Source organism: Vulpes lagopus, chromosome 7, assembly GCF_018345385.1.
Source record: "Vulpes lagopus strain Blue_001 chromosome 7, ASM1834538v1, whole genome shotgun sequence".
Classification (NCBI taxonomy): Eukaryota; Metazoa; Chordata; class Mammalia; order Carnivora; family Canidae; genus Vulpes; species Vulpes lagopus.
Window position 1 is genome coordinate 107,070,728 of NC_054830.1, and position 14,480 is coordinate 107,085,207.

Here is a 14,480-nt window from a genome sequence, read left to right on the forward strand (position 1 = left end):
GGTTAGGGGGGCTGCACCCCTTCTAAGCTTGTGGATTTAATCACCTGGTCTGCAGTAGACTCCTCACCTGTGGTGAGAAGTGCACTCTCCCACGAAACAGTTGTAATTTAGTTGGAGAGACAAGACATGTGGCAAGATAATTAATAATAGAAGAGTTCGTACCATTCATAGCCAAGTGGAATAGGATTAATTGCCAGACTGATGGTACACACAGTCGTTTTCATGGGAGAAGAGGAAGGAGGTCTGAGAAAACTTTGTAGAGGGAGGAGTCATTTGAGCTAGGTCTTGACATAAATCTTTGTTGTTGTTTAAGAAAATTTCTTTTTTTGATCCACATATTCTATTTTATAGATTTTAAAATCTATTCTAGATTTTAGAAGTCAAATAGTACTGCATGTCTTCTGATGCTAAGCCAGTAAGCCAGAGACCCCTGCCCTGCCTTTCCACACCACGTCTTCTTCTGTAGGCCCAGTTACCTACAGTTCTGAAAGAATTAAAGTGCAGGTTCTGATTTCACGAAAAGCTACTTCATCTACTCTTTACCTTAATTTATCTAAATAAAATGTTCATATCACTATTTTGGATTTATTAGTTTGAAATATATCTGTTGACTTTTCACAGAAGTACAAGATTGACATTCATAGATTTTCCCTCATGTATACACACTCTTCCTCACTTTTTAATCTCCTAATACCATTTCTACAACTGAGCTGAGTTATAGATTATAATTAGTTCTTTTTCAATCAGAAATTTTTTTGTTTTAAATCAGAAAGGTGGTTGATAATTGCCTTTTCATGCTGGAATTTTATTCAGTTTATAATCTCAGACATTAGAAAACATCTAAAGAATGCTGGTTAATACTAAATTAAGGGTAGCAGAGTCAGTACTAGGCATAGACTATGAGATCACATTGTGCTCCTTCATTGAGGAGTACATTTATTCAACAATGGCTTGATTGCTTACTGCTAAACACTTTTTAGGTGCCAGAGAAATCATAGAAAACTAAATAATTGAAGTCTCTGCTCTCCTGAAAAAGAAAATTGCCCTTTTCTTTTTTATAATGAGTGTTCCTACCACCAATTCTTGTAAGGCAGATTTTTATAAGAATTGAACAGTAACTGTTCATCAGATAATGTGCTGATTCCAGTTTGTTTCTCTGCTGAAGCTTGTCCTCCTCTTATTTTAATGGGATTTGGGGAGGGAGTGGAGAGATGGTTTAGTCTACCACATTTAGCTGGAAAGAAATCTTCAATTTTTTTAAAAAAAGATTTTATCTGTTTATTTTAGAGAGAGAGCAGGAGCAGGGGGAGGAGCAGGGGGGGAGGGAGAGAATATTCAGCAGATTCCACCCTGAGTGCAGAGCGCAATGTGGGGCTCAATCCCATGACCCTGAGAGCATGACCCGAGCTGAAACCAAGAGTCGGATGCTTAACAAACTGAGCCATCCAGGGGCCCCAGAAGTCTTCATTGATATATATCGACCTGAGGACAAAGAAAGATCATGAATGGCCCAGGTAATGGGTCTAGTTTTTTTTTTTTTAAGATTTATTTATTTATTCATGATAGACACACACACACACACAGATAGAGAGAGAGAGAGAGAGAGAGAGAGAGAGGTAGAGACACAGGAGGAGGGAGAAGCAGACTCCATGCCCGGAGTCCGACATGGGACTTGATCCCGGGACCCCAGGATCATGCCCTGAGCCAAAGGCAGGCACCAAACTGCTGAGCCACCCAGGGATCCCCGGGTCTAGTTATTTTAAACAATAAATTCAGGCATGGTCCCCTCCTTCCCTCGCAGTAAAGCTTCTCCTTCTTCCCCCTTCCCGTACAGATACTGTCTTTCTTCTCTTCTGTGTCTCCTGTCCAGCTCATGTCTGGAAATGAGCCGAGGGCCTGCTGGCTGTCCACCTGCCAGCTCCCTGTGCTGTGTTAGTGCCTTAGTCCACAAGGCACTGAGCATGTGCTCTATTTCTTGGAATTCTTGTGTTCTCTTATCAGTTCCCAGACTCCAAGAGCCTCCATAGACTCTCATTTCCCCTTGAAGTCTGTTTTGGACCCAAATGGGACCAGTTAAGATGATGATTTTTGTGAGGGACATTCCCCAGTTGCCCCAATTCTAAATTATGCTGACTCTTCCTGACTCTGAACCTTGACTCTCTTCTTTCTCTGCTGCCCCTTCTATGCCTTTTTTCCCTTCCTATCCCTCACTCTACTTTTTTCTCAAGAGGTCCTTTCTATCCAGCCTTTGAAGAGGTCACTTTCTTGAGGGATGTGCTCAGGCTTTGCTTCAGCAGGAGCCAAGAGCTTAGCTGAGGCCCAGGTGAGATTGTGAACATCTGCTGGTGTGGGGGCAAAGGGAGAGTACTTAGTTGCCAGGAATTCTCTCTCTTCCCTGTCCTGCCCCTAGCCTTCTCCTTCTGCATAGTGTGTGCATGCATGTAGAGTTTTGTGTTTTGTAGTTGCTGATGCAGTTTTCTGAGGTTTGGGCTATGGACTGAAACCCCAACTTTGACAAGGCTCCCTGCTTCTTCTAGCCTGGATTCCCCACACTTTCACAATCTGTGTCTTCTCCCTTTGGCCGTTTCACTATCTGATGGTGACAGACACCCACAGGAGAATGGAGAGTATGTAGTTGGAACACACTGTGGTCTTGGTATTCCCTGGTCCTGATGCTGTCACAGGGATTGAGTGCCGTCAGTGTTGTGGGTGTGTGCATACACAGGTATGTATACAGACATCCTGATGAATTATTTTTAGTTGGCATTTATTGAGCTGTCACTATGGGTCACACCCTGTGGTAAGCAATTTATGCACATCATTTCATTTAATGCATGCAGCAGCTAAGGAAATTAAAGCACAGAGAAGTAAAGTAATTGGTTGAGGTCACAAGCTGATAGAGGCAGAGGCAGTGTTCAAACCCAGATAGCGTTGACTCCAGAGCCAGTGTTTATAACTACTACATTCTTTGACTTCCAGGCTCCATTTGGACATAAAGTGGCCCTGCAGATTGGTAACCAATGAGTATTGGTGCCTAGAGTTGACATTTTTCATTGGAAGTGTGAGCCTGGAAGATGGAACCATGTAGTCACCAAATCCCAGCAACTAGACCCTGTAGACAGATGATCGATTCTCTGCTAGACTTGGCTTGTTTAGTCATCTTTGGGTGGGGAAGTGAGAAGTAGGGGTCTTCAAATGGGGCACCTGGGTGGCTTAGTCAGTTAAGCTTCTGATTCTTGATTTTGGCTCAGGTCATGATCTCAGGGTTGTGGGATGGAGCTCTGTGTCAGACTCCATGCTCAGTGGGAAGTCTGCTAGAGATTCTCTTCCTCTCCCTCTCCCCCCGTTCCCCATGCCCTCTCTCTCTCAAATAATAAATAAATAAATCTTAAGAAAGTCTGGGATGCCTGGGTGGCTCAGTGGTTGAGCGCATCTGCCTTCGGCTCAGGGCGTGATCCCGGGGTCCTGGGATCGAGTTCTGCATCGGGCTTCCTGAGAGGAGCCTACTTCTCCCTCTGCCTGTGTCTCTGCCTCTCTCTGTGTGTCTCTCGTGAATAAATAAATAAAATCTTTTAAAAAAATCTTAGAAAAATCTTACAATATATTCCGAATACCCTTCCATGTTAGCAGATACATTGCTATACCGTTATTATTGAAACCAATTTCTTCAGTCAAATTCAACTTATACTCATAATAAAAAAAATTCAAACGGTACATAAAGTTATAAAATGCGAAGTTAACCTTATCCCAGGCCTTCTCTCTGGAGGGGACTATCTTGGGTAACCCTAGGGAATATATATATTATACTTTTCAACATACTTAAATAGAAGCATTCTATACTCATTGTACTTTTTCTTAATATAAAATCCGGGAGTTCTTTCCAGACCCTTGTGCATGGCTGTATCTTACTCATTTTCTCTACTGCATCTTATCGAGGAACTATATAGTTTATTTAACTAGTCTTCAATTGATGGACATTGTTGTTACCATTTTTTTCTTTTATAGAAAATGCTTGAGTGAGACTTATGCATTTTTGGAGTACACGCAAGTGTGTAAGCAGTAGTACAACTGTATTTGTGGAGTACCATCTTAGTTGCATAAAGTAGCTCAAAGAGAGTGCATTAAAAAAATGATAGTGCCAAATTGTTCTCAAAAAAATTTTTAGGGTGAGCTCTTGCCTTCTGCTAAGTTGTCAGCCCTCTGGTGAAGGCGTTCAGGGGTAGACACAGGACAACTCTGAGAGCACCACCTCTCTCCGCCCAGCTGCCTGTTTGGTTTCCTGTTTGGAACAGCTCTGTCTCTTCCTGCTGTGGCAGTCCCCTTTGCTTCCTCTGAGTCCAGTCTCCCCCTCAAGGTGATGCCCCTAGATTTTGGTGTGATGCTTTATTCTGAGGTGAGGGAGGGTTGTCCCATGTTTAGAAGCTGACTGCTTAGACCCTTGCCTCCATTTGTTGGGTAGCTAGTGGCTGGGAAAGGAACCCTGGCCTTCTGTGCAGCCTCTTTCTTATACCTCATTATTATTTCCAGAACCGCTTAATCTTTAACCTCATCGGCCAGGGCCGAGGTTTATGGGGACTCAGTTGCTTGATAATTGAGCAGCCATTTACTGGGCCATCAACAGAGCTGGTTGGGAGGGATGTTAATGGGACCCCATTAATGAAATGGCAGTTAAAATTCTTTGGCCATGTTGTTTACATCGGTCTGCCAAAGCTGAGCTGAAAATCTTTTAGCCATGGGATGGAAAAGCCATTGGATTTCACGTGTTGATGGGGAGAAATAGCCTTCTTTTGACTGAGTCATTTGAGATCATGGAATGAAGTGATTGAATTAAAGGCAGCAAAAAAATGTTGACAAATCATATAAAAAACATGAGTTTCTGACTCAGTGAGGGTTATCTTGTGAAATTGCTTCCTCCAACTTGGCATCATGAAATGATGACAATGACAGTAATGATGATTGTAGGAGTTCTTACCATTTCGGAATGCGTACTAGGTGCCGGGCATGATGGCACACATTCCATAGATATTACTTCATTTTGATCACGTGGCTGTGAGAGGTAGTTACTATTTTTCTGACTTATAGATGAATAAACTGAAATGCCAGAAAGCTTTAGTAAGTTGCCCAAGATCACATGGTTCATGAGTGGCAATGCTGGGATTCACAGTGAGGCTGCCTGATACCGGAGCTTGTGCTGTGAGCCCACTACTTATTTTCACACCCACCCAGGCTGGTACAGCTTCTCTGTCTGGGGAGGTTGCCTCACTCCTGCCTCCCTCTAGTTTTTTGCTTCTAACTCAAAGGTGGCAAATGAAGCAGTAGTGCAAGATGTAGCTAGTTTTTGGAGAACAAGGTTCTTTTAGGAAACTTCCCTTATCCTTCTATTCTCTGGGTAACAGGGAACTCCGTGTGTTGAATCAATAACAGTGTGAACTGCACAGGTTTTTTTTTTTTTATTTTTTTATTTTTATTTATTTATGATAGTCACAGAGAGAGAGAGAGAGAGGCAGAGACACAGGCGGAGGGAGAAGCAGGCTCCATGCACCGGGAGCCCGATGTGGGATTCGATCCCGGGTCTCCAGGATCGCGCCCTGGGCCAAAGGCAGGCGCCAAACCCGCTGCGCCACCCAGGGATCCCAACTGCACAGTTTTGATGTAGTTCCTTGTATGGGTGTGCGTATGTATGTGTGTGTGTGTGTGTGTGTGTGTGCATGTGTGTTAGAAAGGGGGAATTAAGTCACCTGGGAAAGAGAGCTCATATTCCACCATTCCCACGGAGGGGAGAGGTAGTAATATTTAGAGTCTAAGGGCTAGTGACCATGACCTTTGTGGGAAATGGTCAAGGTAGAGCTCTTTTACTTTCTGTGAGACTTATCCCTGGAGCAGGGAAACGGTGGGCCCTGAAAGCCAAACCCTGATTCAGGAAAGCTTACTTCTGCCCTCCAAAAATAGAGTAGTAGGGGACAGAGAGATGTAAAGCAATTCCATTTGATTGTTTTACCTCCTAAAATGTTTTGATCCTGTTTGTGTGTCCACCTGTGTCAGCTAGTCTTTCCTTGGGCAAGTGTGGGTGTAGTGGGGAGTGGGGAGGGTGGTGACCAGTGGTTCAAGTCAGAACTACTCATTCCTATTCCCTGGGGCTGCTGGCTCTGGAATAATGGGGTTCATTTCTTCTGTGCAGGTTAGAGAAGGCGTAGATGGGTTTTCACTTCCATTTGTTCTGGGCTTGTAGTTTAGATGACTTGATTAGAGGCTTAGTTTATTTCATCCCATCAAGAGGGAGGAATGGGTTGGGATTAACTTGGGAGATTGCCCAAGCCCTAGGCACTCCTGAAGAATGGGCAGGGACGTGCAGTACATGCAGATGTGCTGGACACAGAATTCAGTTTCAAGCAAGACAAAAGGTGCAGACCCTGCTCACCTGGCATTTGTGGTCCCAGTAGGAAAGAAAGACCTCACATGATAAAACAACCTGGTTAGGGCTATGATAATTTATTATTTTTTTTGCTTTGTTTTGAGTTCTTTGGAAGCATAAGAATATCACTTCATCTAGCCTGACGGGCAGAAAGATTAGGGAAAAATCTCATTTCAGAGGTTAGGTCTAAAATTTGAACCCTGGACTGACGCCAGAGTGTTTAGAACAATACTCTTGTAAGGCTTTGTTTTATTTTTAAAGAAAGATTTTTAGATTCCTCTTTTCTTTGTCTCTCTGCAATAGTAACCCTAAGAAGGATTCTTAGGGTGCTCTGACACCTATATTGAATTTTACTACAATGGCATGCTTAGGACAAATTATCATCATCTTGGGGACTAGGAATGTTTGTTGTCATCCTAAAGCCTTGGTATTTAAAATCCCAGCTCTACCACTTACGATTGTAAGTGTGTGATCCTAAGCGCATGGCTAAATAGCTTTCAAAGCTTCCATTTCTTGATTTGTACAATGGGGATATTGATACCTCAGCAGGGTTTTGGGGAGAAGTGCATGCCACAGTACATGCAGAATGCCCACACGACGGGAGCTACTCTTAGGACATGCCCTCGGCTCTCTCCAGGTCTGCTTCCTTGAAAAGATGCAGCTGCGCCCCTGGAGCAGGCCTGTTCTCATCCTGTTAGCTTTGGGAAGATGTGTGTGTGTTGCTTGATGGGGAAAGGACATCAGGTTATCTGGTGTCCCCTGCCTCCCTCCATAATCTCTCATCTACACAGACAGGAACAGACATACAAAACTTGGAACATAAGCCATGTGTATTACTTATGGTAAAGGCTGGTTAATTATGACTCTTAACCAAAAGCCTAAGTGACTGTTCCTCCCTTTCCCTCACCCATTCTCATTCTTCTTTAAGGAAAATGAAGGAAAAAGACCAGAAGAGTTAGAATTGATTATTGGAGAGCTCGTTTCTAAAGAGCTAGCCCATGGTGAGAAGACACTGTGCTCCCTGTCCCCCACAATCTAGCCTGCTTGCCTCTCCATTGTTATCTCCTGGAGCCTGGCACAGTTTTTTCAGTAAACGTGTTAAATGAGTGAAGATACAGCCTAGGCTCTAGCTAGACTGGGCTGTTGCTGTTTCCTGACAGTCCCTGAATTTTCCAGCTTCCATACTGTTAATTATACCTGGAGTGCCTCTCCCACTTGTGGCCCTGTGGATTTGGGGTTGGAGTTATTGGTGCCTTGTCTTACCCTCTTAAAAACCTCGTAGGCATCAACTCTGCTTGCTTTATTTTTGAATAAACACTGCATCTGGCACATTATGCATACGTTCTTGAACACTTGCGGTGATCTCAGTAAATGTGAGTTACTTATATTTGCTAATTTAATGCTCATACACCTTTATGAAATAGGTACTATTGTTAGCCCCATTTGACAGATAAGAAATTGGATAATATAGCACTGGAGAGTTTGTTGATGGAATTAAAGTGGGTCTCTAAAGCCTTTGGGGTCCACAGCTTTATCCACAGGACCTGCAGTCCTAAGGCATGTCTCTGATGCACTGGAAAAGCTTCTCTGTTGAACAGTGCTGCCCACAGAACTGGACTTTGTGAAGCAGGAACATGGACTGATGTAATAGTCATCATTTCTAAAGAGTTTCTTAAAGGTCTCAAAATGGCCTCATCTGTATACATATTATCGTCTCTGAGCTTCAAAAGAACCTTGAGACCTACATCAGCTATTACAGTCCCATTTTATGGATGATGAAGTCGAAGCCTGGAAAGAAGTGACCGTAAGAGGTGGAGTTAGGGCTCAAACCCAGAGACCTCCTCACACTTAGCCAAGGCTCCTGATTGTATTCTCCTTTATTTTTCATTTATTTTTAAAGATCTTATTTTATTTATTCATCACACACACACACACACACACACACACACCACACACACAGAGGCAGAGACACAGGCAGAGGGAGAAGCAGGCTCCATGCAGGGAGCCTGATGCGGGACTCAATCCTGGATCCCAGGATCATGCCCTGAGCCAAAGGCAGACACTCAGCCTCTGAGCCACCGAGGCATCCCTGCATTCTCCTTTAATATGGAGAAATATTGGAGAAATATGGAAGCAAAGCAAACAAAGAATCCACAAACAGGTGTTAAAGCTAGAAGATTCTCAGGGAAGTATCTTCTGGGAGCAGAGGTGTTCCTTTCTGAGAAGCAGCTGGGAGGAGGGCTGACTTGAATACAAAGTCTGCTGGGAAATCTATGTTTCCCAGGAGATCAAGTTGGCTAGAGCATCCTAGCTTGCTTTCCTATCTTGTCATTTCTGAGCATCACTAACAGCAAAGGGGGGTTGATCCCCAGGCCATGGGCACTCAATTCTGTCTCCTCAGATAGCAGGGGATGGGAAGGAGTTTCCCTCTTTGCTGCCTTTTATTGTGTTTCCCTGCTTATTCTCTCCAAATCTCCTGGGTCCCTGGGTGCCAGTCCTGTATGGGGAGCCGCTGCCCTCTCCCTCCCAGCTGCCCCCTCCTTACCAGCTACTGTTTCCTGGGAGGATTTCTGGAAAGGTTTCAGTGGGAAGTTCCAGATGGGCACAGCAGCAGCCCACTTCAGGAAGAAGGGACCTAAATTCAAATTCTGTGGTGCCCCAAAGTGGGGGAGATGGGGAACTGTGGGGGTTGACTGTTTCCTACCTCGATTGATCTTTGAGAATCTCTGGTTTGTTCACCAAACCACCTAGAATACACATCACTGTGCTTCATCTTCCTTTGCAAAATCCTAGCCCATCTACCTTCGGCTTTATGAGGTTTGTGGAAGTACTTTTCATATCCCAGGTTTTAACTTCTTAACTCCTCCTATTTCCTTCATTCTTTTTTCTCCTTCAAATGTCAGGGTTTTGGTCAGCCAAAGATGCAGCAGGAAGCCTGTGTGTGGCTCTGGGCCACAGGAGTTTTGGTGCTGCTTTGCCTGGCTCTCCTGCTGAGCTCAGCGTTGGCAGGTCTGCAGAGTCTTGATGTCTTGTATTTTGTCTTGCTGTGGTGGCTGCTTTTCCTCTCCCCTATTTCTGTTGTTGCCAGCAGATGGAGGTCTCTGGTCCAAAGACTTCTTGGACCACAAAGGGCATGTAGGGAGAATCGTGTTGCTTTCTTGGGCTTCCAGGTCAAGAATGAATTCCCATCACCCAAAGGAGATTGTTCACTTGCTTTTATTTAAAAAGTTTTAGGAATGGAAACGCCTGGGTGGCTGAGTGGCTGAGTATCTGCCTTAGGCTCAGGGCATGATCCTGGAGTCCCAGGATCGAGTCCCACATCAGGCTCTCTGCCGGGAGTGTGCTTCTCCCTCTGCCTATGTCTCTGCCTCTCTTTCTCTCATGAATAAATAAATAAAATCTTTAAAAAATTTTTTAGGAATGGATAATTTAAAAATAATATTGTATAGTCTTAAATATTAAGGAAGTCTTTTGAGTGTCTAACTTAAAATCTAACTTTTTTTTTTAAAAAAAGGTTTTTAAAATTAATTTATTTGAGAGAGAGAGTGAGAGAGCACAAGCAGGGTGAGGGGTGGAGGGAGAAGCAGATTCCTCACTGAGCAGGGAGCCTGATGGAGGGCTCAGTCCCAGGACCCTGGGATCATGACCTGAGCTGAAGGCAGATGCCTAACGGACTGAGCCACCCAGGCACACCCTAAGATCAAAGCTTTAATTAAAGGCTTTTTCCTGTTGATGTACAGAGAAGCAAGACTAGCATTACTTTATGGCATTTGCCTCCCTTCATAAAGGATCTGCCTTTAAAATTTTTTTTCTATGTCCAGACATTCCTGAGCTTCTTGATGGACAGGCCTTAATTGTGAGCTCAGTAATCTCACTGTGCCAGTGGGGAGCAGGTGGGGAGCCCTTTTGGTCCAGTGAAAGATGGACAAGATTTTTTATAACTGGATCTCAGAGTAAAACACTAACATTTGGAGGCTCTGGATGAAGGGTGTATATGAGAATTCTTTGGATTTGAAATTATTTCAAAATAAAGTTTGAAATGGTTTTTTTAAGGAATGATTTAAATCTTGGTTTGGCTTTCAGGAAGCCAATGAATGTGAGAGCAGAGCTGAGCATGGTCTGACTTCCCTTTTCATTGTGTAGATGCAGCAGACCTGGTATGTCCCGGGGCACGGAGGGGCTGGTCAGACCACTAGGGGGTAGCCCACAGTGGGAACTGGAAGATGAAGCCTCTAGAATTATCCAAAAAGACACAAGGCCAGAGAGGAGCCACGAAAGAAAGAAGAGTGGGAACCCATAGCCTGGAAGGAGGGCAAGGAACATAGATGCTCCTGGGGGCAGTGGGGCAGAGCCATGAGAGGCCTGAGGAAGGAGCCCGGTCTGGGGCACGGGACCCTGTGATCTCCAGAACCTGCTGCACCAGGAATTGTCAGCTCCTGAGCCACTGTACCTTGGCATAGCTTGCAAAAATGCCCATCACAGCATGAGAGTGAAGCAAGAGGAGCTATTGTAGCTCTATTTCATAGGTGGATAATGAGACCTAGGGAGGTGGTGCCATTGCTTCAGGGTCACAACTTGCAAATGGCAGAGCCAGCATTTGAGTCTAGTTTCCCTCTTTCTGAAATGTACACTCCTTTACTGACCTTTCACTGTCTCTACCATCACAGGATGGTGGCCTGGGCAAATGTCAGGGTAGGGATTATACTTGGAATTTCCCTTGCATGAACATCTGGCCTGTGTGTTTTGTCTCATTCTAGGTGTCTCCCAGTTGCCCTCCATCTTAATGGTTTCCACTGGTCTGCCTGTCATGGACCGTTGCTAGCTGTGGTGGGGCCAGCTCTGTTGCCTCTGTGCCTGGACACATGCTTAGTTGGGCTTCCTTGTGAATCAGAGACTGTGGTAGGCTTGACTTTGGACACAAAAGGATGATGCCTCCTGCCAGCCTTCAAATGTTGACTTAGTACCAGAACCCCCAGAGACTTCCAGCCACACAGCAGTTCTGACCCACTTTTGTTTGGCTGAGCTGCAGGGGGCACCATCTGCAAATCTGCCAGCTTGTGCCTTGAGGGGAAATGAGCTCAATTAAGTAGGCAGGTCCCAGTGAGGCTTTTCTGCAATACCATTATTAATTGCATGGAGCATGGAAAAAATATAACCTCACATCTCTCTGCCCCATTTTCATCTCTGTCGATGTTCAGGATGGAGGATCACACAGAGGGATGCCTTTGCTGCCAAACTAAGAGGCTAGTTTCCCTTCAACCAGGATGTGCTTTCTCTTTGCCTCTCTGTCTGTCCTTTTTCCTCATGCCTACCCCTAGAGTCCCCAGGACTTCATTGTGAGCTTCACCGATTACCATGGCCATGGAAGGGCAGGAGTTGTGACTTTGTTTTCTGAACTTCAGCCTTTTTTTTTTTTTTTTTTTTTTTTTTTTGAGCAGAGCAGCACTTTCCAGAGGTGATGCTTGGGGAAGAATTTCTTAGCCTAAGTCTGGACCAGGTGTGCAGCTTGATATCCAGTGACAAACTGACCGTTTCTTCAGAGGAAAAGGTATGGCATGCCCCTTTGGTGAAGCAGGAGCCTCTCACATGGGAGGTAGATGAGAGGGATTTGTGGTTCAGTGAGGCTGTTTCTCTTTTTCACCAGAAAAAAAAAGCTTATTTTTTTCTCCTTTTAAACAATTAGAAAAAGGCCTTCTGGCCCATGACCACTACCTTTGCTATCTGGACTCTTTAGGAAGAAATAATGCTGCTGCTGCTGATGGCAACAAAACTGCCTCCATCAACTGGATGTTGACAGTTTGCCAAGGACTCTGCTAAGTGCTCTGTTCTCTGCATTTTAATCAACCTTCATCACAACCCTGGAAGAAGCAGGCATGGCTCTTGTCCCCACATTACAGATGAGGAAAAGTAACTTGGAGGAGTTAATTAGCTTGTCTGAGGTCACTCAGCTGGTCACTGCAGAGCTATGGTCTACCTGTCACCTGGTCTTAGCCACTGTCCCACATGATGGCCTTTTGTGAGTATCGTTGAGCATTTAAGCCAGAGCTGACCTTTGGGGAACATCTATTCTAATAGGGGATTGGAACTTCTACTGTTGAGGAAACTGAGGCCCGGAGGAGTGATAGGATCTACTGAAGGTCACCACAGTGAGTGGCCATGGCAAAACTAGAACTGGGTCTCCTGATACCTAGTTCCCTACCTCACTGACTACATACTACTTCTTTGGTGCTGTTGGCTTGACTTCTGCCCACTGCTTTAGCCGACCCGTGAGTGCTGATCTGTCCTACCTCTAGGTCTTCCTTTTTGCTGACTCCTGCTTGGATTATCCTTCCCTTCCAGCTCCACCTGGTTGAATTCTAAACCAGTTCCTATTCTCCTTCTACCAGGAAGAACTTCTGTACTCCAGGACATGTCATCTACTGTACTGAAAAATAACAAAAACTTTGGTGTTGGCCAGTAGGGTCCAAATCTCATCTCTAGTATTTACAAATTTACAACTATTTACAAATTAGTTGGTGACCTTGGGTGAGATAGATTGCTTCTTCACCTGTTCCCTCATGTATAAGATGAGGATAGTAATAGGGCGTATTCCACGGGGTAGTTGTGGGATACAGTTAAATGGGATAAAGTGTGTAAAATGCCTGGTGTCATACCTGGTACTTAGAAGGTGCTCATTCAGTGTTAGATGAGTTGTTTATTGATCATGCATCTGGAATTTATTCCTTTCTCCTCTGTGTTCTAGGATAAATCACCTTGTTCTGCTTTCTATTGCAGTTAGTTTTGATACCATTCTACCTCCTCCACTCAACTGAGAATTCCCTGTCGGTAGCAGCCACATCTTGTTATTCTCTGCATCCTCAGAGATGCTCAATAAGTGCTTCTTGGATTGTCTTAGTCCACGCATAGTGTACAAGCTTGAAGTCCTTTTCTGAGGAAATATTTAAGGAAAAGCCTTTGAGAAGGTTCTTACATTGGAGATGAGTGTCCAAAGCCACATATCTAGAGAATAGGGTGGAATCGCAAGCCCCTGCCTGTCGTCCTGCAAAAGTTTGATCAAGAAGTAAAGTGGTTGGAAAAAAAAAAAGAAGAAGAAGTAAAGCAGTTGTTGATTGGAATCATGGGCTGCCCCAAGAATTCAGAGGGATTTCCAGAAGGTGACTGGCCCAACAAGCTGGATTGTCCCTTAGGCCCAAAGAGCCTCCTTCTTCCATTAACTGATGTGAGGTATCACCTACGGGATAAAGAATGCCTCTGGCTAGGCCGTGGGCCCCTTCCTTTCCCGGCCTCAGCAGCAAAGACTTGCTCACTTCTTGTCAAGCCTGTTTAATGTCTCCTCTGGATTGTGCTACCAAATTGGCACAATTTGAAGGAATGAACTAGTTAGTTGGTTGACCGTGCAGTTGTTGGTACTGTTGGCCAGTTTGGGCCCTGCTTGAGTGTGTCCTCAGGTATAGTCTGAAGAAATGTAAAAAGCCGTATAAGCAGCATGATTCGCATCAACCTTGTGGGTATTTGGGTTGAGGTGGGAAGCCCTGCTACCTTTAACTCCTGCTGGCCCATCCCACTCTGAGATCATAGTAAGCATTCTTCAGGTGAGGGCTTATCTGTGCTTGCTGTGTCAGGGTGGTGGTGGAGGCAGGTTGTTAGTAGTAGGGAGAGGCGTTTTTGTGCTCTGGAAACCACTGGGGCTTTGAACTCAGGAAGGCCTGTTTCCATGCTGGACTTAATGCTTACTGGCTCCGTGGTTTTCAGAAGTCACTGGTCTCTTTGATCCTTCATTTTCTTCCATGTAATATGGGCATACTAGTACCTCCCTGATAGAGTTAGGAGGATCACAGATACTGGGTGTGAAAAATCAAATGTAGTGTTCAGCAGGTGTTAATAAATGGCAGCTGTCATTGTCATTACCATACTCCTCTGTTTTGAGGCACCACTGACAATGGTAAATGGTATCAGTTTTGCTGCTGATAATGGAGAATAAGCCATGGAGTTATTGCATCTTTCCATAAGCAAAGAAGCCTGATATTAAATTTTTTTTTAAAATTTTTTATTTATTTATGATAGTCAC

General features: G+C 44.5%; 1 protein-coding gene across 4 annotated transcripts in view; it reads left to right on the top strand.

Annotated features, from left to right (window-relative positions):
* Positions 1-14,480, top strand: part of KLHL3 (kelch like family member 3) — a 283,446-nt gene that overhangs the window by 208,991 nt on the left and 59,975 nt on the right. For all 4 annotated transcript variants that reach the window (XM_041761278.1, XM_041761281.1, XM_041761279.1 and 1 more), the window contains one exon: positions 11,851-11,960. In XM_041761278.1, the coding sequence (XP_041617212.1) occupies positions 11,851-11,960 (110 nt within the window). The remainder of the gene's footprint in view (positions 1-11,850; positions 11,961-14,480) is intronic.